At 50.6% G+C, this 26,640-nt stretch overlaps 1 protein-coding gene across 6 annotated transcripts in view; it reads left to right on the top strand.

Annotated features, from left to right (window-relative positions):
- Positions 1–774: 774 nt before the first annotated feature.
- Positions 775–26,640, top strand: part of PAX8 (paired box 8) — a 63,467-nt gene continuing 37,601 nt past the window's right edge. For all 6 annotated transcript variants that reach the window (XM_046663062.1, XM_046663060.1, XM_046663057.1 and 3 more), the window contains exons 1-2: positions 775–886; positions 1,238–1,345. In XM_046663062.1, coding sequence (XP_046519018.1) covers positions 1,321–1,345 — 25 coding nt within the window. In that variant the 5' untranslated portion in view covers positions 775–886; positions 1,238–1,320. The remainder of the gene's footprint in view (positions 887–1,237; positions 1,346–26,640) is intronic.

Below are 26,640 nucleotides of genomic sequence, written 5' to 3'. Positions count from 1 at the left end.
CTGCTGATTCCTGCAGACAAGGCTAGATAGAGGTCAGCTCATCCTGTCCTATTCTAACACCCCTCCTTGTTGAGGTGAAATCTAGGCCCTCACTCTGGTCCTCTGAACTCGTCTCCCAAGTTCAAAACCCTCAAGGAACAGGAAAGAGGGCTGATGGCTGCCTGTTTGGGAGGAGAGAGGAGTCCCTGTGGAACAGGTTATGTGATGACTTTCATTAACCTAACAATGTGAGGGTGTGGACCCTGTCTGGGCCATGTGGAGGGAATGGGTTTGGGACTGTTCCGGGTTCTGCCCTGGAAGAGGTCCACAGCAGTGGTGAGAAGGTGGCCCATCCAGCCTCCAGCCCCATGAGCAAGCTTCCACCTTAAGAACCAGGCATAAAAACAAAAGTTCCCTAGTGTAAAAGAAAAAGCCGCTTTCTCATGAGCAGACCAGGAGACGAGGGACACAGGGTGTCCTAGGGCGGCCACTTCTCTCACTTCTGGTGGTGGGTGACTCCAGGAGGACCCAGAGACCCTCATCCTCAGGCCCCGAGGCCTCCACCTCCCACTCCTCGAATATTTCCAGGCCTGCTGAGTGAGGACTCAGCTGCCTCCCTCTCCTTTCTCCGCTGGAAACAGAAGCTCCAGCGAGTGTTTCTAACTCCTGAGTCCACTCAGCCATGTCCCCCTTGCAAAAGCCTCCCCTTCCTGCACCCCCCTGCACCGAGCCAGCCAATCCGCGGCCTGCGAGCCTCTCCAGACCCATCTCTCAGGGCCCTGGCGGGATAAAACCGGTCGGCGATGCCGGGTGGATGGGAACAAACTTCGCAACCAGGAGAGACTCGGGGCCCAGGGCACCCTCGCGGGCGGACCCACGCAGTGAGGGCCTGCGGCCAGCCGGCCAGGTATGCTGCCCAGGGGTTGGCTCACAGCTGACTGCGGGAGGGGGTGATTCGAGAAGGGAGAGGGTCCCAGGAAGCCTGGCAGCCTTTTCTCTCCCAAGTTGAAGCTGGCTGAGGCTGGGGCGGCAGAGGAAGAGGGCACACGGGCTGGAGTCTGGGGCTTCCTCGGCGGACCCCCAATCCCGTATCCTCCAGACAGGCATGTGTTAGTTAGGCCAGGCTGAGGTTGGCCACACTTCGCCTAAAAATCGTCCGGCTCCTGCCACGCGACGAAAGTCTAAAGGATAGGGCCTAGGGAGGAGGTCTTAAGCAACGGACATGGAATCTTATGCCCCTTCCCCTGGGTCTATGCAGGGCAGCGACGTGGCGGCGGGCGCGGCAGGGACCTGCGTGAGAAAGCCCTGAGTCCTCGGCGGGCTGCGAGCGACTCCCCGGCGATGCCTCACAACTCCATCAGATCCGGTAAGAAGGCGGCGTGGCCAGGACCCCCGAGCCCCCGCGTCGCCGTGCGTCCGTGCGCGCGCTCGGGTCGGTGGGGCTGGGGAGCGTACGCTCCGGGCTCCCGAGGCCCACCTGCGTGGGGACGCAGCTGGGGGAGCCTCGGGCCTGGCTGTCCACAGCGGCTGCCTCGCCGCTCCCGGGCCCTGAGGTCCCCCTCGGCCCGGCAGAGCCGCCCTCCCCAGGCCTTGGTTTCTGCAGACCACACGGAGCGGTGAGCAGCTCTCCGTGGGGATCAAAGGGGTGTCCTTCGCGCCCTACCCCCGTTTTGCATGGCCCATTAGAGTGGGCATCCTGCGCGCTCTCAGGCCCTGGGCCGCGCCGGTGCTGGACTTACGGCTCCCCTACCCGCGACCTCCAAGCCCTCGTCCCCGGGGGCGCGCAGCTCTTGCCCGTGGCTCCCCGGGCGGGACCGTGAGCCCCGCGCACCTCTCAACCCAACGGGAAAGGAGCCCGTGGTCCGGGGCCTGGGAGCCGTGAGTGCACTCAGGTGCTTCCGGACTCCTCCTTGCCGAGTACTGGGCAGGCGGGGAGCCGCGCGCGGGGCATCCGGCCTGTGAGGACTGAGCTGCCTCCGGGGCCGAAACCCCTCCTCGGGGCGCCCGGGCCCAGGGCCTTCAAAGAGCTTGGGGTCCCTGGCTGCGGCGCCTGATCTTCCCCACTTCCTGGCCCGTGCTGGGAAGGAGCCCTAGGGTCAGCGCCGGTCGGCGAGGTGGGCATGGCCGCCCTGGCGCACAGCAAGTGTGGATAGCAGGCAGAGGCGCGGCCCGGCCCGCGGTGATGGATGGAGTCGGGCCGGCTGCGGGGAAGGCGATTTATGGGGCCAGGGCGCAGCGCTATCGATTTGGGCAGGCGAAGTGAGAGGAAATCAATATTTCAGATGAATTCTCGGCGAATATGAAGTCCCGCTCGGCAAACCGGACATTTGTTATAATAAGGAGGGTCGGATCGGGCGCGGCGCGCGGCTGAGATCTCAATTTAGCCCAGAGCGCCGCGGGTCCGAGCTGCGCCGCGCAGTCTCGGGTCCAGGGGGCCGAGGCGCCACTGTACGAGGTGCAGGGAAGCCCCCAGGGCTCCAGAAGGTTTCTCATGCCGGTTCTCCCTAGGACCAGAGACAGAGTCAGCAGTACGCTCCCTCCCCACCCCGTTCCCCTGCGTGAGTGGGGTCACAGCCGTCCCGGCTGCCCTCTGCGGGTGCGGGGCCGCTTCAGGGGCGCGCAGCAGAGACCTCGCGGCCCTTCCTGGGAGCGGCGGGGTTGGCGAGCAGGGGACCAAGCGGAACTGCCTGGCACCCCCTATCCAACTGCGTTTGGGCACCGCGCAAGCTCCTTGACCACTTTCTGAGGCCAGGACCAGGTTTTAGCCTCTTAGTCTTTAGCCAGCAAAGGGTACAATAACAGACGTCGGCCGGCCTGGGGATCCGGACCGTCTCCGTGGCCGAGCGAGCGGTGTCTGGTGCCGGATCCCACGGCAGGCTGGTCCCGGCCGCTTCCGCTCCGTTCCCCGGTTCGATCTTTCCCCTCTCACCCACCCCGACCTTCCGCTGACCTTCTGGCAGTGGTAGGAGTGGGTGCTCTCGGACCTTGCATTTTGCCGTGCTGGACCAGACCCTTTCCCTCTGTCGCTGCTCAACAAATAAGACGAGGTCACGGCCCCTCGGGGTGGCTTGATTTTGTTTTCGCTACTTATTTTCGTTCCAGAAGCACTCATTAGAATAAATGGGAATAAAAGAAGGAAGAGAAAAAGACACGATTTATTTTTACTTTATTTTTAATCAGCAACAGGCCCAGATGGTAAGGCGCCGTTTTCCCTTTAGTTCAGATGCGAATCGCGCTTGGGTTTGGGGAGGGGGCCGTCCACCCCCGGCAGGGCCAGGGGCAGAGGTATTTTTCCGTCTAGGGGAGGTAGAGGGGCTTCTTCTAGACCCTTCCCAAAGCAAATAAATACAGCCGAAGCCCGGAAGCATGAGACTTTCTCCTTTAGTCTAATTTAATGTTAATAAAGCAGAAGAAAATTGCCTAAAACACAGCTCAGACGGGTCAAAGCTGTGCCCTGATTCTTTTCTAATTCCTCTCTCGGCAAACCTGGAGGAGAGACCCCGTGTCTTTCTGATCGATTTACTTGACGCTGTTACCTATATTTGGAGCTAAAATCATAAGCTGACCCTCCTGTTTTTATAAGCCCATTTCTCTCTTAGGTTTTAGCAGTTTCCCCCCTTCCTCCAGGCATTTCCATTTCCGAGTTCGGCTTTGCCGGGAGAGCACCCACGGAAGTTTTCTCCGGAGCGGGATCCTGGGGCGCGGGCGGCCCGGGGGCTTTTCGCGCGAGAGAGGCCGAGCGCACCGTTTCTAATAACCCGAGACCATCAAAAAAGTTTCCTGCGCGGCCTCTGCCGCCGGCCGCCGCAGCTCACCTTCGGCTCACTCTTGGCGGATCTGGCTTTGCCGAGAGATCTTCCTTTTTCTCTACAACTTTATTCTGAAGGGATATGGAGAGCGAGTAAGGAATTATTCTAACGTGCGCTGGTCAGCACTGGGCTGACCCTTCCGTAAAATGCGCTGGGAATTTTGCAGCATCAGGGAACAAAGATTCTCTGAAACCAAAACATTTTTTTAAAATATTCAAGCTATTGAGAAACGATAAATATTGAGAAACCACATAAATATGAAATGTCAATAATACTGTATCATTGAGAGAGTTTAGTAAAAGCAAGTAGGTTGTCATTAAAAGTTATGTGCAATAACTTGCCGAAACCCAGCTCCTGAAAATAGATTATTCAAGTGGTAAAATGAGGTTTAAGATCAAGGAGGAACATGCCTCTAGCTTCCTAGATCTCAGATGTAAAGCCGCCCTCCCTCCTCTTGGTTTTAGAAAGTAGGAAAGGGCGCCAAATGCAGTTGGGAAGGGTCTCTTTTCTTCCCAGGTTTCTCGCCTGGGTTGAAAATAAGGTCTTCTCAGGATGGGACACAGTCTGGAAGAACATAAAGAGGTATTGGGGTTCCTCAATTCATCTTTGTTTCAAGATGGTCCATCCTGCCACCCTCCTCAGTGCAAGTTAATTAGGAGACAATTTAGCTACCTTGTGAATTAGTTTTAAGATAAGTATCTTTTCAAGCTTTGTCACTTTAATTGCCCCACTGATTGATAAGAAGTAATTATTTCTAATTGACACTTTTTTGATGTCTATTGGAAGCATTTATTTGGGAGGATTTTTGGGGGTGGAAGGAAAGTTAATTAATTTTATCCGTCTATACCCAAAAGGACTCTGCCTAATTTTGCTGAAGAGGACAAAGGAAGTGGAGGAAAACGCAAAAATCAATCTCATGGAATTTTGATTATTAAGAGATATTTTGGTTCAAAGGAGAGCATCTACTATTATAACAATATGTCAAAACTTTCTATTTATGGCCTCAAATCTCTAATTTTTGTGCGGTACTTGTTTGATGGGTATACATTTTCCCGTGGAAACTCAGAATCCCTTTATCTGCTGACTTCTTTTCGGGGTAGGTTAGTCTGCTTTGTAATTAATTTTTGTAAAAAGTAAGATCAATAGAACTCAATATACTCAGAATAAATTGGATCATTTTCGTAAGAGCTAATTGTAAGAAAGATTTACTAATGGTCATCCTTGTTCTGTAATTATTGATAGAGCTGGGTATAAAGGTGAAACTTTACTTACGAGTGACATGCCTTTTCATACCTAAACCTCGGAGTAAACAGTTTAATCATTCACATCCTCCAGAATATTTTACTGTGAAAGAGAGAAGGAAGGGAAAGAATAAAGAGAAAAAGAAAGACTCTGAAAGGAGGCGATGGGAGAGGGGGAGGAGAGAAAGGGAGAAGGTGGCTGGAGAGAATAAAAATGAAAGAACTTATTTCAGAAAGGAAGGTAGCCAGGTACATGGAACCTTTGCCATTCAATATAAGAAAATCGAAATTCTCCTTCAAAACACACCCTTTGGAACACAATCTCTACCACAGCCCCTACACAACCCCTAACCAGCACCAGAAACCCCCCATTTTCCTGTGCATAAAAAGAAGCAAGATCTTAGGGAGCTGGCTGGTGTGGATCTTGGGTGTCTAGGTGTCAAAGTCTGAATTTGGAGTCCACAAAAAGAAAGCAAGATAATATGCATTGTGCTCTGAGACTTAGAAAGAGATTTGAGTCTTGTTTATTTTTATTATTAAAGCCCTTGTGATCTTCATCCCTAGTTGTGTACCCACAATCTTTTCATAGATAGACTCGTGACTCATTGACATAGGAAAACATTTGCACACTAGCCCAAAGCGGAGACACACTCGCGCACACTCCTGCACGCCTCAAATGAGAGAAGCACCATCAGACAAGATGCGCTCCTGTCGGGTTAATTTCAGCTGGTGCCTTTTTCAATCATTTATGTCTAAAATCTTGTCTCCTTTTAATGATGTTTCTCCCAGATTACGTGGAGCTGAAAGAATGAGGAAACGTTTTAAATGAAAAAAGAAGTTTAAGACGCACAAACAGCAGATAATATCGCATACCAACCTCACTATTAGTGAAACTGAAAAAATATATAAATAATGCAAAAAAAATCAGCAAGGGAGAGTTTAGTAATGGAAAATTCCCCCGCAATTAAATGAAACAGTAATTTAGTGGAGATATGCCTGAATGAATTAGCATTTATTAATTGGTTCTCATAAAAACAATTTGTGCGTGTGTGTTTGGGGAGGAGTGTTTAAGGTATATATTTTTCATAGGAAAAGTTCCTCAAATATTCATATCAAATTATGTAGCAATCACATTCTATTTTGTGAAAAATCCCAATTCTCTCACCGGCGAATTTCACCTGCGCACAAAGAACGTGGGGATAAGAGAGAGGAACCCCTTTCAGATCAGAAGAATGATGCCAGTCCTCTCTTGGGACATTTCCAAGTGTGAAACCAATGGTGGACACGTTGGCAGAGTCTGCTATGCTTAGGAACATCCAAACCCGGTCCTGAGCGGACTCCCAAGCGACCCCTCTCCTCTGGGGCACAACTGACTGAGGCAGAGGAGTCTGCCTTGTGGCTCTGCCCCCTTCTCCCCCAGCCTGCCCCAGCATCCTAGCCGGCTCAGGCAGGAAGCGCAGTTTGTAATCTCAGCGAGGAGCTTGCTAGGGTTGACTGGTGCATGGATGTGTTTACTTTCTCTCGCCACAGTTGGTCTGTCTTCAGTTCTAAGCATTTTAAAGCTGCTCTACTTATCAATCCAAGAGGTGCTGAGTTCTCAGTTGCGCTGAGAAAGCTTTGAGCTCTGTGGTTCTGAGGACACAAGGAGCTGAAAGATAAAAGAAACAATTTTGTTTAAGGAAAAAAAGATGATTTTAAAAGGAGGAAGCAGAGGAATGAGCCCCCATTCTGGACTGTGTTTGCTTTTGTTTTAGTGGGAACGTGGGGAAAGGGAGAGTCACTGGCCTCTACCAGCCCCGCCTCCCTTCAGAGACAGAACTTGAGGGTGTAAAATACCCTCTAAAAGGGGAGAATGCACCCCCACACTCAGTTTTTGGGGGAGTGATTCTTTCTGGGTCCAGACGGAAACACCTCAGCCCACGTGTTTTTGGAGAGGGAGCTCAAAGGCATTCTGCCTAAGAAATGTGTGTAATGACTGCTTCCAACAGAGGTTCTAGATTCTTCTCTTTGGAGGAAGGACTATAGAGAACAAGAATCCAGTCATCTCCTGCTTCCTGAAAACTTCGCCCTCCCAGGCCAATCCCAGTTCATCCAGTCCATGGTCAGTGACCCCAGGATGGAGTCTTTGGGTCAGATGGGGTGGGCAGAGGCTTCTGCCCATCCTTATTTATCTGTGGTCATGACACTTCCAAGTAGACCTTTGAGGGTTCATAATCATTTCCTCAGGTCCAGAGTTAGGGCTGACAAGCCATTTAGGTTTCTGAAAGCCCCTCCGGATCCCTCTCTCGGCCAGGTAGAAACACGATGAGCAAATATCTCTCACATGGGCCGCAGATCAGAAAAGTCTTCACAGGAAGGTCTCTGTTCTAACCCACAAGTCGTGTCACTGAGTCTGGGCTTTGCCTGGACTGGGGCTCCTTCCTCAGGAATGGGCCTGGGTGGAAACCAGAGTCTCCTTACTGAGGCATGCCCCAGATCAAAGGGAGGGAAGTTCAGGAGGCCGCCATGGGTATTTGGGTCCTGTCTCTGTGTTTATTCTTGGGGATATTCTGTAGTCCTGAATGGCATAGAAGATGCCAAGTGTCACCAAGGCTCAGCACAGCCAGCCTACAGCCCCGCAGCTCTGCCAATGCCATTTTTATAGCCAAAGAGAGAGAACCCACACACAAGAGCTGAACGGACCCTGGCACTCAGGGAGCCCTCAGTAAACAGAGGCTGTGGTTATTATCTCTGAGGGTTGTTTCATCCATCGTTTCATTTAATTCTCAGGACTCTGGCAGGCAGATATTGTTATTGACATTTTTACAGAAGAGAAGGGAACTGATGCTCAGAGAGGTTGATCTGACCCCAGCCCCCCTTTCCACTGCCTCCCTTCCCAAGTCCAGCTCATCAAAACTCCTTGCAGCATAGATGGTTCACACTTGCACCTCCATTGGGAACTCAAGCCAGAACCCTTGGTGAGAAGGCACAAAGGGCCTGTACTAAGAGAAACAGGCAGGACTATCAGTCTATCAGCTTGCTTTCCTTTTCAGTACCCCTAACTCTCCAGCTCAATTAAAATAGATCCTTTTTCAGGGAACTTCTCAGTCTTCGCATCTGCAAAGTGGGAGAAGTGGTCCCTATCTGGATGTTCCTCCTAAAAGTCACTGTAAGGAGGAAGGAGATGATCAGACACTAGGAAAGGCAGAGAAAGGGGGCGTTCTTTGAGCACATTCCCCCAAGGCTGCCTTGTTTCCACCAGCACCCAAAAAAGCAGCTATTTTCAGGCACCTCAATAAATCGTAGACCAGCAAGGAATTTACAAGGAAGTTGGCACCTGCAAACCACACTTGGCCTCCCTGCCTGCGTCCATTTCAGAAGCTGAGTGAGTGGGTGTGATGGAAACAGCTTCAGAGTTACTGGGAAGACCCACCCACAAAGGCAGGGGCCGTCACGGGTGGCCTGTCCACGGGCAGCAAGTTTAGGTTCAGGTTCCTTCCTTCTGCTGCTTCCTCAGGGTTCCTCTCACTTAAGAGTTTAAAAACAAGTCGTCTGCTCCGTCAGAGCCTCCACCAAGGTTCAACTTGTAACATTAGCTGGAAAAGGGTTTAATTTTGATGTTTTCACGTTTTGGTGTGGAGAGTGGCCACCCACCTCCTGGGCTGGTTGCATTTCTTGGATGAAAACTCATGTTTGGTTTAAGCAGAGAGAGAGAGTGAGAAAGATAAAACATTTCTTCCCTCCTTCTTTTAACTCTTTTCCTTCCTCTCCAGTCTTCAGCCACAATGCTCATCAGTTTCGTCTTTTGCACTTGTTCTCCTAAGTGGCCTTGGAGTGACCTGAGTAGTTAATGCTAATTAGTCCACAGGGACATATTGTCGCCGTCAGACCAGCACAGCAGAGAGGTCAGGGAGCTGGTTGGGTGACACATCTAAGAGGGAAAACAGCTTAATCTGCTGCCGTCACGTGAACTGCGTGTTTGCACACATGCAGGGCCCTCTGTGTGTGTTGCGTTTTTGATTCCTCAGCTTCTCGAGGGGGACGGCAGAATTTATTCCTAGGATAAGCTCAGAGGCCGTGAGGTGTCAAGAGGGTGAGGAAGTTTTGAAGTCACTGTGAAGCCAGGGCCATGTGGCAGCCTCCCCATCTCTTCAGGCAGAAGGAGGGGGCTACGCCTTGGAGGGTTTGCCCTTGATCCAGACCTTGCTGCTTCCTCCCTATGTGACCGTAGGCAAGTCAGTAGTCTCTCTGAGCTTGAATTTCCTCATCTGCGTAAAATACAGGAATGTTGCAGGGCTTCCAGGAAGTACTGAAAGTAAAACCAGTAGCCTCACCTGGCGCAAAGCAGCTACCCAAGAAATGTTTTCCTGCTCCACACAGTGGTCACCACGGAGGAGAGTCTCCAAAAATTCTCCTGGGCAGATGCACAAACACGACATTGTCTTAGTATTTCCTCTGAAACTCTTCCATGAGTGACTTGAAATACAGCATTGAAACTTTGTTCCAGCTAAAATTTAAGACAGACCTTTTAATATTCCACATGGACAAGATAATAGGCCTGCTGCCTGGGGGTGTTGGGTTAAACGAAAGGGTACCTGGGAAGTGCTGACTGAAAGCCCTATGGCCCTGAACAGCTGCTACCACAGCCCACTCTGGAAAAGGATCCTTATTTCATTTTACCGGAAAACCCAGTGATAGAGGAAGCAGTAGGCTTGTGATAGAATGGGCTGTCCATGGACTTTATGGTGGAATCCAGAACATTCCAGGGTTTTAGTAGAATTGGTTTTAGAGGAAAGACGAGTCGAAGTGGGAGTGCTGTGTGTGTAGCTAAGACAGGGCCACAGGAAGATGTGTCTTGGGTACTTGGTATTAATTGACGCAGAACTATACATTTATTTAAAAAAAAATAAAAACCCACTAATCTGTCTTCTCTCTCCCTCTCCGTTCCCGTCTTATATTTTCCTACCTTGTATAATAATAATCCAGCTTTGGCATGATAGCAAACCCTGGTTGACATTTAAAAGTCTATGATTAGCTGAGCACAAATCACTGACTCCAAGTCTGGTTTGCTCCTTCACTCGAACACTGAGATTGTTTTGAGTCCCGTCAAAACAGAGGCAGCAGGAGGGGGACACCTGCTCTGACATCTGGCTGTAACTTCAAGGTGGGAACCAGGAGGAGGAAAGAGCCTGGGAGGGAGGGTGTTGGGCAGGAGAGGTACTGGGGACAAGTAGTAACCACCTGGAATCTGAGGGTCAGAGGTTTAAGTCAATCTAACAAGCCATCATGGAGTGCTGCCCACCATGTGCAGGGCACCATGCCAGAGATGGCGGCATTCGCTGCCCGGGTAGTTGGGGTAAATGACGGGGGTGAGAGGCACCTTCTCGGGGCAGGGAGCTAGAGTCTCATGATTCCCTTTCAAGGGGACAGACCCACAGCACCAGGAGGGGAAATAATCAGACAAAGCAACTCAGTGGTGGGACAAGGACTGAAAACTAACAACGCGGTTGGTGGGAGCACCAAAGGTCATCTATCTCGAACAGCCCACGCCAGCACCACCAAGTCGTCGCCGATAGCAGAGAAACCTCATCTGACCTTCTTGAGTCTGATCCATCCCTGGAACACTCGTTGTTCCAGAAAGGCGGCATGTGAGGCTGTGTAGGATCAGCCAGCTCCATGAGGGTCTACAGTGGGGCTGCAGAAGGGGGCTACTGGCCAGCTCACGGCAAAACGTTGCAGAGCTATAGGTGCAAATGCCGTGGAGTCACGCCCGCTTTTGCGGAAACAAAACACTTTCTGAGCACTTCCGATGCCTACTGCAGTGCCTTCAGAAATTTGCAGACTTGGTAAGACGTCCCCCTCTAGGCCTCCTGTCTTCTTGACAGTGTGACAAGACCCTGTATTCTGTGACAATATGACAGCACCCCATCCCGGGAAGATCCTGTGTCCTCCACACCCCCCTCTCCTGCTGGCCGCAGAGCTGTCTGCACAGGTGCCCCTACCTGGGACCCGCCTGCCCCAGGCCTTGGGCTCACCCTTTCGGGATGGGACCAGCTCTCAAGAGTCCCTCAGGCAGTGACACAGTTGCTGTCCTGATTGCTTTCTCACAGTTGCTGTCCTCGGGGCCTGGCTGGGTCCTGCTGGCTGGAAGGCGGCCATCTCCCCAGGAGATCTGAGGCCAGGAGCACATCATGCCCATGCCACTCACCATCCCCACCCCCCTGGAAGTCACTCTCTGTACCACAGTGTAGACACAATTGTGCACAGCCTTCTATTGTCTGAGGCCGTTTTGCATGTGTTCGTCCATCGGCCCCACGTAGATGGTGCCTGTCTTGAGGCCAGGGGGCTGTCTTTCCCCTTGGGTGAGGACAAAAGGGAGCACTTATGAGGCTGGGCCTTGGAGGTCAGACACATCTGGTTTTGAATCCCTGTTCAGCTGCCTACACCTGCGTGATGGGGAGCCCTTTACCTCACAGTTACGTGGACTCACAGTTCCCACCTCGGTAGGCTGCTGTGGGGGCCACTGACCTCCTCAGTCACATGCTGTCCACATCCCAGCTATCCTGGGCCAACCCAGCTCAAGCGCCACCTCCCCCTACAGCCTTCTGAGATTCCTTTCTGTCTTCCAAGCTCCCCAAGGCCCCCAGCACTTCACTTTCATGGCATATTTTGCAGTCTACTTTGTGTGGGAATATCTATCTCTGTGGCTCTTACCTTCCAGACTTGAGCTCCTTGAACACCCAGGAGGACGTATGCCTGGCACATCACAGGAGCTTCATAGGTTTTTATTGCACCAAATAGTCTACCTAGACCCAGAGGTGTTCAAAGCCAAAAGGACTCACAGATGAGGCCCTGTTGCCACGTTTTACCAACGAGGAAAACTGAGACCCAGAGAGGTGTGCCTTGCCCCAGACTCCACAGGCTTTGTGGCAGAGCAGGGGCCCCACGCTCATCACCAGGGATCTCTCCATGACAATGTGCTGCCTTTCAGAGCATGGCTCAGGGCAGAGTGAGGCCTGATCCAAGCCCAGGGAGCACTGGCTGTGGCCTGTTCTGAGTGAGCCTGATCCAGGGGAATGAGAGGAAGGGCCCCATAGCTGCTGATGGGGCTGGGGAAGCCCAGTGAGAGCTGCCAAGATACACGGACACGCAAATGCACACACGTACTCAAACACACAGTCGCATGTATGCACACGCAGCATACATACTCCCTTACACACAGATGTACAGAGACACACATTTATGTAGTTACACACCTCCACACAGCCAAGGCTGGGACTAGGGGGAGGCACAAAGTCACCCAGGGTGCAAAATTTAAGGAAGCTCTCACTCTTGGTCTCATATAAAAGCAGGGTCAGCACTGAGAGTGAGGGTCTCCTTAAATTTTGTACTCTGGATGCCTGGCTGTCCTCGCCCTAGTCCCCTATATGACCCACATGCCCCATGCTCAGTTACACCCACACTCATGCACGTGTGGGAGACGTACTCACACACATGTACTTACACACATACCTGCAATACTCACCCTCTCACACACATTAACACACTAGGAAGAAGCCTTTACAAGGTACACGTGTGTGTAGAACACTGTCCTAGGTCTGTGGGTGAAAGAAAAGGAAGGTCAAAGAAGCCCCTGCTCTCAGAGACCCCAAGAGCCACGGCCGTGAAATTACCAGTGCACCTGATAGGTCCCAACTGAGTCCGCAGTTGCTGAGACGACCCCGATAATGGATGTGGTGGGGAGAAGGAGGTCCCAGACATCTGGGGAATCCACTCTGTGTTGTGGATCAACTCAGGTCAGTTTAGGCATAAGGCCACCGACCTGTGACCTTGCTGTCCTTCAACCTATGATTTGAGATCTGAGCAGAACTCTGGTGTCCAGCCCTAACCCTGTCCCCAGGCCTTCATGTAAGTTATGTGACATCAGTGGCCATGGGGCCCTGCAGAGACCTTGGTTTCAGATGAGACCCATGGACAGTCAGTTATTTGCACAGATCACTCGTCTGGCCAGTATCAGAGCCGCCAGCACCACTCAGTCTCTGGGGTTCATGGTGACTCTTCCAAGGAGGTGACAACAAGGAGGTGGGCAACAGCAGCAGGATTTGCCTATTGTAGGATCTATTGGTCCCCAAGGATGATGCCACTGAAGGCAGGTGGCTAAGGGCTGTCACTGGCGGGCTCCTCTGCTCAGACCATGAGAATATCCCCTCTCACCTTCTGCCCTCGCTCAGAATTCCCAGGCGGCCCTGCCCCCTACGCCCCTTGTGAACACGCATGCTCTGTTCACTAAAACCTGCAGGGAAGTGCAATCTCACGGATGTGCAAAGCCTTGCTTGTTACAGTAGCTGCACGAACTGATTATTACAAACAGTATGGTGTCATCGTGAATATTTCATACACTTGGTCAACAAACACTTGTGTAACTTTCTTTTTTTTTTAAATATTTTATTTTTTTTCCTATTTCTCCCCAAAGCCCCCCAGTACATAGTTGTATATTCTTCGTTGTGGGTCCTTCTAGTTGTGGCATGTGGGACGCTGCCTCAGCATGGTTTGATGAGCAGTGCCACATCCGCGCCCAGGATTCGAACCAACAAAACACTGGGCCACCTGCAGCGGAGCGCGCAAACTTAACCACTCGGCCACGGGGCCAGCCCCTTGTATAACTTTCATAAATCAGTGATTCTCAAACAGTGCTTCCCAGCAGACTGGGCAGACTTGCTCACTGATATAATGAAATTGAGCAATAGAGGCAGGAAAAAGTACATTTGTGGATAAAATATCTTCGAGTTAAAGGTGTAAGATTTTTTATTTAATGGCCGCTACCTCACATTTCCCTTAGGACCTAGGATCTGATTTAGGGGCACATTTTAATTTTCGCTATGTTGAGCTGTTTTGTGGTGTTCTTGGCAGAACACTGTGGGTGACCTCACAGGTGGCCCGTCTCCTGCCAAGTGTCAGAACAGCTAGTGTTGATGTGGTTGGAATTGCCTGGCATCCACATAGCAGCCACAGCACCCCAATTCTGTGAAACGACAAAATCCATATGCCTGCATCAGAAGGCGTTCCCAGCATTTCCATCATAAGAATTGACATTGTCACCATCTAAAGAAAGGAGCCGAGTCCCTGCACCCCCTCCTCTCATCTTTACTTTTCCCAACAAAACTCCCTCCTTTCCAGGCACATGATATAGCACGTGTGTATCAGTCATTTAAGGAACCAAATCGCTTTGTGGCATTGTAAGCACAAACACAGAAAGGGTGGGCTGGATCCAGGCCTCCTGTTACCCGCTTCCCTGGGCATGCCTCCACTTGCCTGTCACACCGGGTACAAGTTGCCTCTTTGTCTCGTTCTCGGCTTCCCTGGTACAAACCTAGAGCCAGGACACCTCTCCTTGAGATTTCTTCTGAAGATCCTGTCACCCCTGAACTTTCCATCCCAACTACCCAATTTAGTCAGCTTGAGCTGTTATAACAAAATGCCACAGCCTGGGTGACTTAAACTACAGACATTTATTTCTCACAGTTCTGGAGGCTGGGAGTCGAAGATCAGAGCGCCAGTATGGCCAGGTCCGGTTAGGGCTCTCTTCTTGGATTGCAGACGGCTGCCCTCACGCTCTATCCCCCATGGCCTTTCCTCAGTGCATGTGCTGGAGAGAGAAAGAGAGGTCTAGTGTGTCTTCCTATTCTTAAAGGGCACTAATCCCATCATGGGGGCCCCACTCTCATGACCTCTTCTAACCCCAATTACCTCCCAATGGCCCCATCTCCAACTACCATCACCCTGGGGTTGGGACTTCAACATAGGAATATTCAGCCCATAGCACCACCCACTGACATTATGATTTATTTTTCTCCTTCTTGGCACATAGACCACTTGGTCCACTCCCCAGAGATGCTTCTAGCCCTCTACAGCCCTGTGATGAACTATCTCCTCTCTTCCTGGCCTGTTTCTCTCCTGAGTGGGTGCTCAGTCTGGACCCTGTGCCTGGATCACCTCAGGTTTTACTCCAGCTCCTAACAAAGCACCTGATGTCCCTTCACTCTCTGATTCTGACTCTCTGGCATCCCTGCACCTGTCTGGCAGTGCCTGTGCCAGTCTCTCACTGTGTCTTCCCCCTCCCAATGCTCAATTACCCCCAGTTCTTGTGACATGCTCTGACCCAACCATGTGTCCCCAGGCCACACAATCCTTGAGTTCTACTCTAATATTCAGTTCAGTAAGTAAACATCTACTGAGCTCTTTGGTATGGCAGGCATGGAGTTAGGCTTTGGGCTTACAGAACTCAAGGACCGTGCCTCTGCCTTCATGCTGACATTCGAGAGAGAGAGGAAGGCAGACTGGACGTTTAGCCACAAGTAAAGCAAGAAAGGAAAGGCTTCAGTGCAGATAGACACGAAACGCTGAGCTGTGGATGAGTAGGGGTGAGAGGGGCAGAATCCTACCAGGGAACTCTAAGGAGGGACCAGCAGGAGCAGAAACATGGAGTCTTAAGAGTGTGTGCAGGTGCCAGGGACCAGAGTCAGCTCCGGGTGAAGGGGACAGCAATGGAAAGACAGGTGGAGTTCATTCAGACTGTGGGGTCTTTGCCAAGAGAAGGCTAAGGTGTTAATTCTCGGCCCGCCATCAGGAAGCCTGGGCCACATGCACTCAGTGCACATGTTTGCGGGCATTTTACTCACCTGTGCATGAAACTTCCATCCTCACTTGGCTTGACTTCACACTTTCATCATTGTCTCTTTTCATATTGCTTTTAGCTCTCTTGCCAGAGCCACATACCTACTTTGCCCTCTTTGGGCTTTGTGGTGTGTTTATTAAGTGAAACAGCGTGGCAATGATCTGTGATAGCTGGATGATTGGTATTATCAAATTGTTCCGATTTCTCTCCTTTCCCAGCCCTGTTCCAGAGAATCCTAGCCTGGTGATTTTCCAAAATAATCTTAGAGTCCTACTTGTACTTCCTTTTAATCCAATCATTAACAGGTATACAACCCGAGAAGATTCCATCTGACCTCTCTGACCGGACTTCCCTCTATTTCCGTATGCAAACCTATGCTTCAGCCGACTAGTCATTGTTTCCAAAACACACCGTGTACATTCCCACCTCTGTGCCTTTGCCTATTCAATGGCAGCTGCCTGGAATGCCATCCACGCTCCCACCCGCTCGACAAAGTTCTGCTTAAGTCCCACCTCCTTAACCAGACCCTCTCTGACACCCTCACCTTTGGGGACCATCCCGTCTGACTTCCCACTATACCTACTCCGCCTCCCTCACTTGGCACTCGTACCCCTTACCAACAAACATCACTCATCTTCTGGCACTGAGGTCCTTCCTGTGAGCTAGGCAGGAGTGAGAACTCCTTAGGTTCTCTCTATATTCCCAGCACTTTACCCAAAATTCTATGTGCAGTGAGGGCTCCACAAATGTCCGTGATGGTAATCTTCACATAATTCTCCAATAACATGTTTTATTGTTTTTCCAGTTGACCTAACTTGTACGTTCAAGTTTGTAACTGAAGTTTTCCCCATACGAAGCACACTTGATCTGTTCACATGATATTGTTGTAATTACCCCTCTATTTTCTTTATAAGAAGTGGCCCACTGTGGGACTGAGGAAACAAGGAATGCAGCCTTTGAGGGAGTCTGATATATGGGACACTTCCTTAGTCCTGTGGGCATCTTGCTGGCCCGGGCTCAGATGCAGGGTGACGAGGCTGGGCAGCAGTGACCACTGGAAGTAGCGAATTCTGCCAGGCCTGGGCAAGCCTGACCCAACAGAGGACGTTCCTGGTGGATGCTGGGTGTTGGCCTGGCAGGGTGGCTGGTCAGATTTAGAGCCCATCTCTGAGGACCAGTGGTTACAAGATTCTGCTGGTTGGGAAGAAAACTCCCCAAACAATAGCTGGCACGTAGTAGTTCTATACTAGGTGCTTAATAAATATTTGGTAAATGAAAGCATCCTTTTTTAACTTGCTCTATACAAATGTTTGTCAAGTGTGGTCTCTAGTTTAACCTAAGAAGTTCTTGGGGCTCTGTTAGCAAATGTGGGGCCCAGGAATCTGTATTCTTCACATGCTCCCAGTGATTTTACTGTAGATAAGCATTTAGGAACCACAGATCTAGAGGCCACCAGAGGTCCAGCAGCCCACCTTGAGGCCCAACCAGAGGTCTTTCCTTCGTGGAATTGCTCATGACAGCCCACTGGGGAGACAGCCCTCGCCCCTGCCCCGTACCCCCACCTCCCAGAGATTTCCTGTCTGGCTGCGAGAGGGAGTGGATCAGACTCAGGTGCAGTCTCAGATCTGCTCTTAACTGACTGTGCACAAGCCATTTACTCTTCCAAGATGGCGCCTTCATCTACGAAATGGGCTTAAAGTGCCAGCCCCACCTCCTTCACAAAGTTGCTGAGAAAACCTATCCCGGATGCAACTAAGGCCCAATTGATATTTGTCGATTTGAATTGAATTTAAGAATCACTTACCTGACAGCACTTTGAAAGGGCTCTGCAAATATTAGGTGAGTTCATACCAACCTTTAGACTGGATCCAGAAAGTTCTTGAAAGGAGGAGAAGCCTGGAAGTCCTGGTGGACTCGAAGGAAACCCAGCCTAGCTGGGCAAGAGTGATAGACACCTACACAGAGGCTTTGCTGTGCTGTGCTGTTAACACTCTTGCATTAAATAAGAATTTGCCACAGGATGGAAAGATCAGGAATGGAGATCACGATGGCGGCTCCGTAGGGAGCACAGTGATGCCAGGAAAAGTAGATGTACTTAAAGAGGGTTCCATTTTCGAAAGTGTTTGCTCTCTGCCTGACTGACTGAGCCTGACTTATACTGAAGAGTCACTTGGACGGGAAGCTGGAGGGGTACACAGATATCCCAGGCGAGTAGCCCAAGGGGATTTCTCCGAGGCTGCTGTGTCCAATTCAGAGTTAGAACCCTGTTGATCTATGCATTAGTTGGCTAGAGGTGCCATAACAAACTACCACAAACTGGGGTCTTAAACAACAGAAACGTATTGTCTCACAGTTCTGGCAGCTGCAAGTCCGAGATCAAGGTGTTGGCTGGTTGGCTCCTTCTGAGGGCTGTGAGGGAGGATCTGTTTTCCAGGCCTCTCCCCTAGCCTCTGGTGGTGTGCTGGCCATTCTGGGTGTTCCTTGGCTTGTGGCAACATAATTCCAATCTTCACACGGCATTCTCCCTTTGTCTCTCTCTGTGTCCAAATTTCCCCTTTTTATAATGACCCACGTATCCTTTTATAAGGATCAGAGCCCACCCTAATGACCTCACCTTCACTTGATCACCTGCAAAGACTCTATGTCCAAATAAGGTCACATGCTGAGGTCCCGGGGGCTAGGACTCCCACCTACGAGTTTGGAGGGGACATAATTCAACCCATAACAATCTGAGCGTTGTACGTTCTTGGTCTAGCTCAGACCCCGACCCAGCCCTGATTCGATTCTCAGCTGCTTTGGGTCTAAGTGACACCAGCTATAGAAGCCCTGGTTTGGGACTGACACAGAGAGGAGGAGAAGCCAATATTCATTCTCCAGAGCCTTTCCTGTTATGCCCACCCCAGTGCCCCCAGAAAGGAGGGGACTCTGCTTCTCAAACACAGAACCCGCAGAAGAGAACCTCACGTCTGGCTCTACTACATAAGAAGGTAAAATGACAAGAAAACAAGCTGGTAAGAGGGCTGCAAATCTGTCAGGGCATGTCTTGGTTCGAGCACATTCTGCCCAATCCCCGTCATCTTCCTCCTTCACGGTCTGCCAAGATGGCCCCAGCCGAGATGCGCTGTGATCCCAAAGAGACTCCTGGGATGTGGAATGAGCAGGGACTTAGATCAGAAAACATGAGTTTTGTGACATTAGACAGGTGGCCTCCGCTTCCTGACCAGGGACCCTCTCAGAATTGCCCTACAACTCTGGCACTCTATAGGATACCTCACGTCTACCTCAATAGTCTGTTAGCCAGAGCCTCTCACTCTGCCGTTGGGCAGGGCATGCAGCGGCCCGGGGGGCCCATTCTGTGTGCTTTCCCTCATCTTCTTACGGGTGGCCTCAGGGGAAGCTGTACAAGGTCCGCCCACAGAGCTTTCTCTGCACACTCTTCAGAGGGTCTCTGGCCTCTGTTCCCAGGCCTGAGGGCAGTCCCAGAGTTGTTGCTATTAGGACCCGGAGGACAGTAAAGATCATCTCCTCTCAAGCCAGATCAAGAAACTGAGGCACAGACAGGCAGGTCACAGAGAGGGCAGAACCCAGGTCTCCCAGTTCTCGGCAGCTTGTGTTTCCTCCCCTGAAACCGCCACCTACAGGCTTCGTCTGTTCCCCTCCATCCATTCCAGTTTCCTTATGCAGCAGTGAGTGTGGCTTTTAGCGTGTCTAATCCATCTTGCTATGGTGCCAGGTTCTGGGGAACCGACTGTTGACAGGTGTAGAAACCGTAGATATGCAGTTTTGTCACAGATTTTGCTCCATGTGTCAGACTCAAAAAAGCGGTTCTTCTTCATTTCTTCCTACCTGTTTCGCTCCTCAAGATGGCCGGGCCCCGCTCCTGCCTTCTCTGTCCCCAGCCCTGAGGGTTCTGCACCTCACACACACATGCACAGTCACACACACACAGATACGCCCAGACGTGCACACACGCCTATAGACACAAAGAGACACAGAGACACACACACACACCCCTTTCTAATTGTGCCTCAAATTCAGGCCAAAGCCCACCCATTCCAGCCACCTCCTTGCTGAGCTAGTCAGTCACCTCTCACTTTAGTTAAGATTTCAGAAGAACAGAACCCAGTTAGACTCTTAGAGGTCATTGACTTCAACCCTCTGGGTGAGGCAGGATTCCCCTCTTCTCTATTCCTGTGATTTCACTGTTATTCACCAGGCCCTCAAGCCCTGGCCTCTCAGTCACTCACGTGGTTAGCCCACCGTCAGCTGCTGTTTCCTTCCTGTCCTCCCCTTTCCCTACCTTCATGTTATCCCTTCCCCTCCAGGGGCCCTCCTGGATGGCTCTCTGTTTCCTCCCCTACTTATCTCTGGATAATTTTTAAATCAGTGTCCACAAAACCCACATTTATAAGGTTATAACTTTGAGCTAGAGAACCTAGCGGACGTTATAGCGTATGTCATTGGAACACGGATTATTTATGATCCACCCTCATCCCCACCACACACACCCACACACACGGATACACACACACACACACACATGCACCATAGGTATTCCACAGGGTTGTGGAAAGAATCGAAGGAGATAGTACTTGTGAATGGATTTAGAAACTTGAAGGTTCTATAACATGTCAGGAGTTATTAACTTGCAAGTTTCTCAAGGGCAAGGACTGTGTCTTCTGCTTAGAATCCATCTCCCCACATTCACAGGGCCTGGAATATTATTAGACATAGAGTGGGTGCTCATTGAATTGAAATCTAATGAACTGAAAATTGCTTTAATACAGACCCATTTTTTAAAAAGCAACATTAATATCCACAGGCCTGTGACCCCAGAGGTACAGCACGGTGACCTGTGCAGACACTGGGCTTCTGAGCACGTGTCCACTGGTGCTGTCATACCTGCCTCGCTCACCTCCACTCTCTCCCAGGTGCAGAGGCCCTGCCCCGTCTACTGCAGCCCCAGCTGTGTAATGCCAGGAGTCTGGAGGCACCTAGGAAGCTCAGGGGAAAAGAGCCGAGAAGAGTGACCTCTAGGAAACCTCCAGCCAGCACGGGGAAGTTCCTTTTGCAGCCTCCAAGTGGAAGTTCATGTTTAATCAATTAATTAATGCTTTCAGTAAATATTTATTGACCATCTACTGAGCAGACATAAACTCTGGACAATCGCCAGAGGAGCTTTTTTAAAACTATACAGATTCAGGAACAGCATACCAAGAGATTCTGGCTGAACTGAGCAGAGGAGCGAAGTTTCTGAAGGCCTCAGACGATGCTAGTGTGCAGCCAGGGCAGGAGCTGTGTGGCCCAGGCCGGAAACACTGCTTGGTGTGCTTCCCCGCAAGGCATCTAGGGGGAAGGCAGAGCATTCGCCCCAAGAAAGGCCAATAATGAGACTCAGGTGGAGGGCTGTGGATGGGGGCAGTCAGTGTGGGAGAAGGTGAGGGATGGTGAAGGTTCCAGAGAGCTGGTCCAGGGAGGCTTCTGTCCTTGGGGACGTGAAGGCCAGAGTGGGCAGTGAGGCTTAGCCATCCCCAACGCCACACCCACAGACAGGAGGCTTCACCTCTTCGGGAACAGGAGGGAGTGTGTCTCCAGTTTGGGAAACAGGGATGGAGGAGAAACAGTGCCCAATCTTAGTCACGGGGGAAAGTGCCCCTTCACTATTCGGCCTTCTGATACCATTTATCCATCTGAGAAGGTTTGCAGAGGCCTCCAGAAATCTTTGAGCCAGCCCCAAAGGGGAATCTAGCCAGGGAACCCTTGGTCTTCGTGACCCTTCAGGACTCAGAACAGCCCAAATTTTCCCACTTGCCTCCAGCTCTCCAGCCCCTGTGTTCCCGAGGCATCCAGCCTAGCTTCAGGATGAGGCAGGGCCTCAAGTCCTGCAGGACTTTTCTTCCGGGAGCTTAGAGGTCTTAACATTTGCAGCAGCTGCATCCCTGGAAATCCTCGCTCTGGGGCCCTTCCTAGGAGGGAGGTGACAGAGTTAATCTAAGGGCTGGGGGAGGCGGAGAAAGGCCTTGAAACCACACAGTGAAGCCAACCAGATTAATAGAGGAAGAGAGAGGGGGTAGACCATTAGGAAGACAAAGAGAAAATCATGCTGGAGCAATAGAAAGGGAAATCTAATATCAACTAGGGAAAAATAAATGGAGATTAGGGCAAACAAATTAGCTTTAATGGGTTCAATGCTAATACAAGAATAACAGCCGAGCTGCGAATGCCTTTGAGGGGAAGATGGGATAAAGAACCTGAGCAGTCATGCAGGCAATCAAGACGACGCAGAGAGGGGGGATGGTCCGAAGAGCAGGAGGGGAGGGAGAGAGAAGGGAAACTCAGGGTGAAGGAGTGGGAAAGAGTGGCGGGAGTGGGAAAGAGTGGCGGGAGCATCTGCTGTCTTTACGGGGAATGGAGGGGACGGGCGGGGTCAGGGAAGGGGAGGAGTTGGGGCCATCAGCAGAGGATGGAGTTAAGAGAAAGCAAGGTGGTTGGAAGAGACTGAGGACGGAGGAATAAATACCAGGAGCAGGGAAGATGGGACAGAAAGCAGGTGGGGATAGTTGGAAATAAAGAGAGTGCAGGAGAGCAAACCAACAAGGAAGAGTGGTGCCAAATATAAGAGAATTAGCTTCCTTCTCTGACTAAAGAAATCATAGAAAAGGGAAAATTAGACCCCAACAAAATGAAAACCTGGAGAGGCTTTGGAAGTGGGTTTTGGAAAGTACCCATGCTTGGCAGGTGACGTGACATGAAGACGCTCTCAGGGAAGGGTCTGACCGTCCTGGAATAACCACGTGCTGCCAGGGCCGGTGCCGGTGGACAGGGCCTGAGCAGTGCCTGGGAGCCAGCAGCTTTAGTCCAGCCTGCCCTTTGTAATGATGCAGCCCTGGGCAGGTCACACGCAGTCTCGCCTCCTCATCTCCTCATCTGTAAAACGGGGATAACGTGCTATCTACCTCCAAAGGCTGACATGAGAACTAAATGAAAAGATGCATTTAGAGTGCTCAGCCCAGCTCAAGAATAAGTACTTCTCACCATGTCCGCACCGGCTGTCAGTGTTATTCCCAAGCATTGACTCGTGGGCAAGGGGTTGAACACTGAAAATAGCCCTTGCTCCCTTCCTCTTTCCCCTCTTTCTTCGTCTTTTAAATCCAACATTGGTAAACTACCAGCCAAGTTTGGTTCTTTCCTGGCTGGAGGCTAATCCAGGGGAAATCTGTTTATCCACTCTTGGTCTCTCTCCCTCCGCCCTACCAGCCCTCTCGCCCTGTTGGTAATGAAAGAATAGTGCCAAACTCTGCCACCCTCTGGGCTGATCTAAAGCAAGTGCATCCAAGGAAGCCAGCCTTCTTATCCTATTGTTCCAAGGGCCTCTAGGAAATCCTCGTATTTGCCAAGACTTCAGAGTATAGGAGGCTGGGAGCTGGAGTTTGTCCTCATGGCCTCACAACCCAGGCTCCTCTTGGGCTATATTAAAATGCATCCTAATCAACAAGAACAGGTCCAGGAATCAATGAATAACCACCTAGACAGGGGCTCCAGGAGGGGAAAGAAGGAGCTGGGATTATTTCCTGCCCCTCAGGACATTCCAGAATTCCTCCCTTTACTCATCACTAAAGATTTTGAAAGAGCAAGAGCAGAAAAGAATCCAGGCAAGAAGAGGGGCAGATGAGGTGGGAGAGCTTTGTCACTTGCTGAGAAATAAGTTCATTAAATTGAAACCATTCCCATAAAACTATAAACTCCAAGAGAGCGGAGACCCATCTGTCTTGATCCCCGTATATCCCAGAGCATGGAGCAGTGCCTGGCATGGAAGCGTGATAGTCAAGGTAGTAATAGAGAAGGTTTGTGGAGTGCCTACTGAGTGCTATGCATGCATAGATCACACAAGGAGAAGAGCCAGAGAGAGGTGAAGTTCATGGCAAGGCCATAGGTCAGTCAGAGGTGGAGCAGGGGTTTGAATACAAGCAGCCTGTCTCCAGAGCCTGCTTTCCTAACCTCCACCCTATACAACTTCAGTGGATGAAAACAGATGAATCAATGAGCATCACCCACTCATCAGGGCAGGAGGCCAGATTTAAAAGCTGCTTATTTGTTTGCACTTCTACGAGGGACTGATAAATGAGCCACCTGGTAGGTGGGAGAAGGCTGCACGATGGTAGAGGGGCTTCCTCTTGTCTCATGGGGTTCATGTCAACATTGCTTCAGCAGCAGCAGATGATCCAGATTCCAGCTCTCCCGGAACTGGCCTCATGTGCCCCTCACGTACCAGCAGCAGCCAGGAGGTGCCATCACCTAAGAGGCCCCAGCCCAAGCTCCATGGGCCCCTCCTCCAAGTGTCAAGGTTCAGATAACTCCAACCTCTTCCCTTTGCTTCCCCCGCCCTAGGAGCAGTGGCTTCTTCCTGCGCCTACTAGCTCAGGGTTACCTCAATCTTCTTTGTGCTCTGACAGTCCTCCAACGCCCAGATAGGCAAGTCCCTACGTTAAAGCCCCTCTGTTGAAATACCTAGGAACAGGTTTCTGTTTTCTGACTGGACCCTGACTGATATGCTACTTAACGCCAGAGGAGGTCTGAGGAAGCAGGATTCCAGGACTGGCTTGGTTGTGTCCTTGGTCTTGAACACAGAACACAGTGCCGAGCTCCTTGGCAGTGAGAACTGGGGATCAAGTTTCTTTCTCACTGACTGGACCCTGGCAGACACAGTGGGGCAGTACTGCCCGGCAGCTGAGTCAGAAACTTCTCCTCAAGTGGGCCTCTGAGTCTTGGATGTCCATGTTTGCAGGAGGGGGAGCTTTTGTTCTTCCCCTCCAGGCACGCTGGAATCTCCCCAGAGCTGTCAGTCCTGTGAGGGCCGATCTGTGTAGGTCCGCCTTCATCATTCTCTATAGAGCCTCTACAGCCAGGGTTAGAAGGAAAAGGCTTCTCAACTCAGAATCCAAAGACCCACGGCGGTGAGAGTCTCCTCATGGGTGTAAAATGGCGACAGTAGTGCTCATCTCAGAGTGCTCCTGCAGAACCAACGAGGCAGCATGTGAACCACCTGCTCCTCGCAAAGGGTGAGCCCATGAGTGCTCACACATTTAATATTGACGTCGAAGCTTTGATGTAAAAACCACAGGAAGGCCTCTGCACTCATCCCATGGCTCCTGCAGAAGGGCAACCCTCTCGTCCTGAGCTGTGATATCTGGACCTCCTTTTTTAAACAATTCATGTCTAAGAGTTTATGTCTTTGGAAGACAGATTTCTGCTTAAGGCAAAGAATGTGTGGGCTTCACTAAGCTTGTTTTGCACTTGCTTTCTTTCCTCCCTCCCTCCCTCTCTTCCTTCCTCCCTTCTTTCCTTCCTTCCCTCCTTTCGTTCTTCCTTCTTTCCTTCCCTCCTTCCTTCCAATAATTAATTCAACCAGCATTTGTTAGGTAACTGCTGACCACCAAGCATTATACTACTAGATATTAGGGTTTCACAGATAAAGAAGCCACATCATCCCTCAAGGAACACACAATCTGTGCAGCAGGATACAGCCAATATAAATAGACACATATTCTGCTACATGTGGTGGTAGAAATTATGCCCTGGCGTGTTTAAAAGAAAGGACTAGAGACAGCAGGCAGGAAAGGCACAGAAGACTTCCTGTAGGAGGTGGCTTCCTGAACGGACCCAAGGTATGAGTACGAATCCTTCAGGAGTTGGTAAGGAAAGGGCATTCCAGGCAGGGAGGACAGCATGAACAAGGACACAGGGGAGGGTTTGGATACTACTAAAGAACAGCAAGCCATTCTGTGTTGCTGGGTCATGAGACTCAAGACTCAGGTAGGAAGCGAGGCTGCAGAGGTAAGCCAGGGTCAGCTCACGTGGACATTGTCCTTCAGATTTTGTGCCTTGGACCTCATCATGTAGGATATGGTGTTGTGCCCTGGAAGGTTTCTTCAACATGGGAGGGACGTGGTCAGACTTGAGTTTGGGATGTGCTGCTCTCCAGCAAAGGGTTGCATGTGCAACACCGGATGCAGAGACCAGCTGACTAGTTAACCGGTACTCACCTTCCTTTCAGATTATACCTTATGTAGATTTTCTTTGGTCACCAGGAACTAATTCCATCTCTCATCCTTCACCTCATTATTCTTTAATACCACACCCTGTGTGTCCTTCTTAGCACTTATCCAAGCAACAATTACACATTTATTTGTGTCTTTACTTTTGTGTGTGTGTGTGAGGAAGATTGGCCCTGAGCTAACATCCGTTGCCAGTCCTCCTCTTTTTGCTTGAGGAAGATTGGCCCTGAGTTAACATCTGTGCCCATCTTCCTCTATTTTATGTGGGATGCTGCCACAGCATGGTTTGATGAGCAGTGTGTAGGTCCGCGCCCAGGATCCGAACCTGCAAACCCGAGGCTGCCAAAGTGGAGCATGCAAATTCAACCACTACACCACCAGGCCAGCCCTGTGTATTTACTTTTTAAGTAGCTACCTATTCCTAGACTGGAAGCTGCATGAAAGCAGAGGCGAATGTTATGTAATCAGTTCTAGTAAAATGCTTGGCACGTGGTAATTGCTCAATAAATATATGTTGAATGCAGAGATGAGCTCAAGGATGTGTGAATGCTAGAGATGGCTAGGAAGGTCCTGGTTAACTAAATATCTAGGAGGCAAAAATGCCATGGTTTGGTGAGTAGTCCATATGGAGAAAATGAAAGAAGCTAAAGGCCATAAGTTAATTCATGTCACATATGTTTGTTGAACACCTAGTATAATTTAGTAATGAATAGAACAGATGTGGTCCTGCCCTCATGGAGCTTTCGGTCTGGTGGGGGAAGACAGTCACCACTCATACTTATAATCATGCAAATAAACGTATAATTAAGATTTGAATGAAAGCTATGTAAGAAAGGCTGAGGATGCTGAGAACATCTAAACAGAGGCCCTAACCTACTCTGTAGGATAAAGCAAAGCCACCT

The sequence above is a fragment of the Equus quagga genome, chromosome 5 (genome assembly GCF_021613505.1).
Source record: "Equus quagga isolate Etosha38 chromosome 5, UCLA_HA_Equagga_1.0, whole genome shotgun sequence".
Lineage (NCBI taxonomy): Eukaryota > Metazoa > Chordata > Mammalia > Perissodactyla > Equidae > Equus > Equus quagga.
This window is presented reverse-complemented; position numbering and strand designations above follow the sequence as displayed.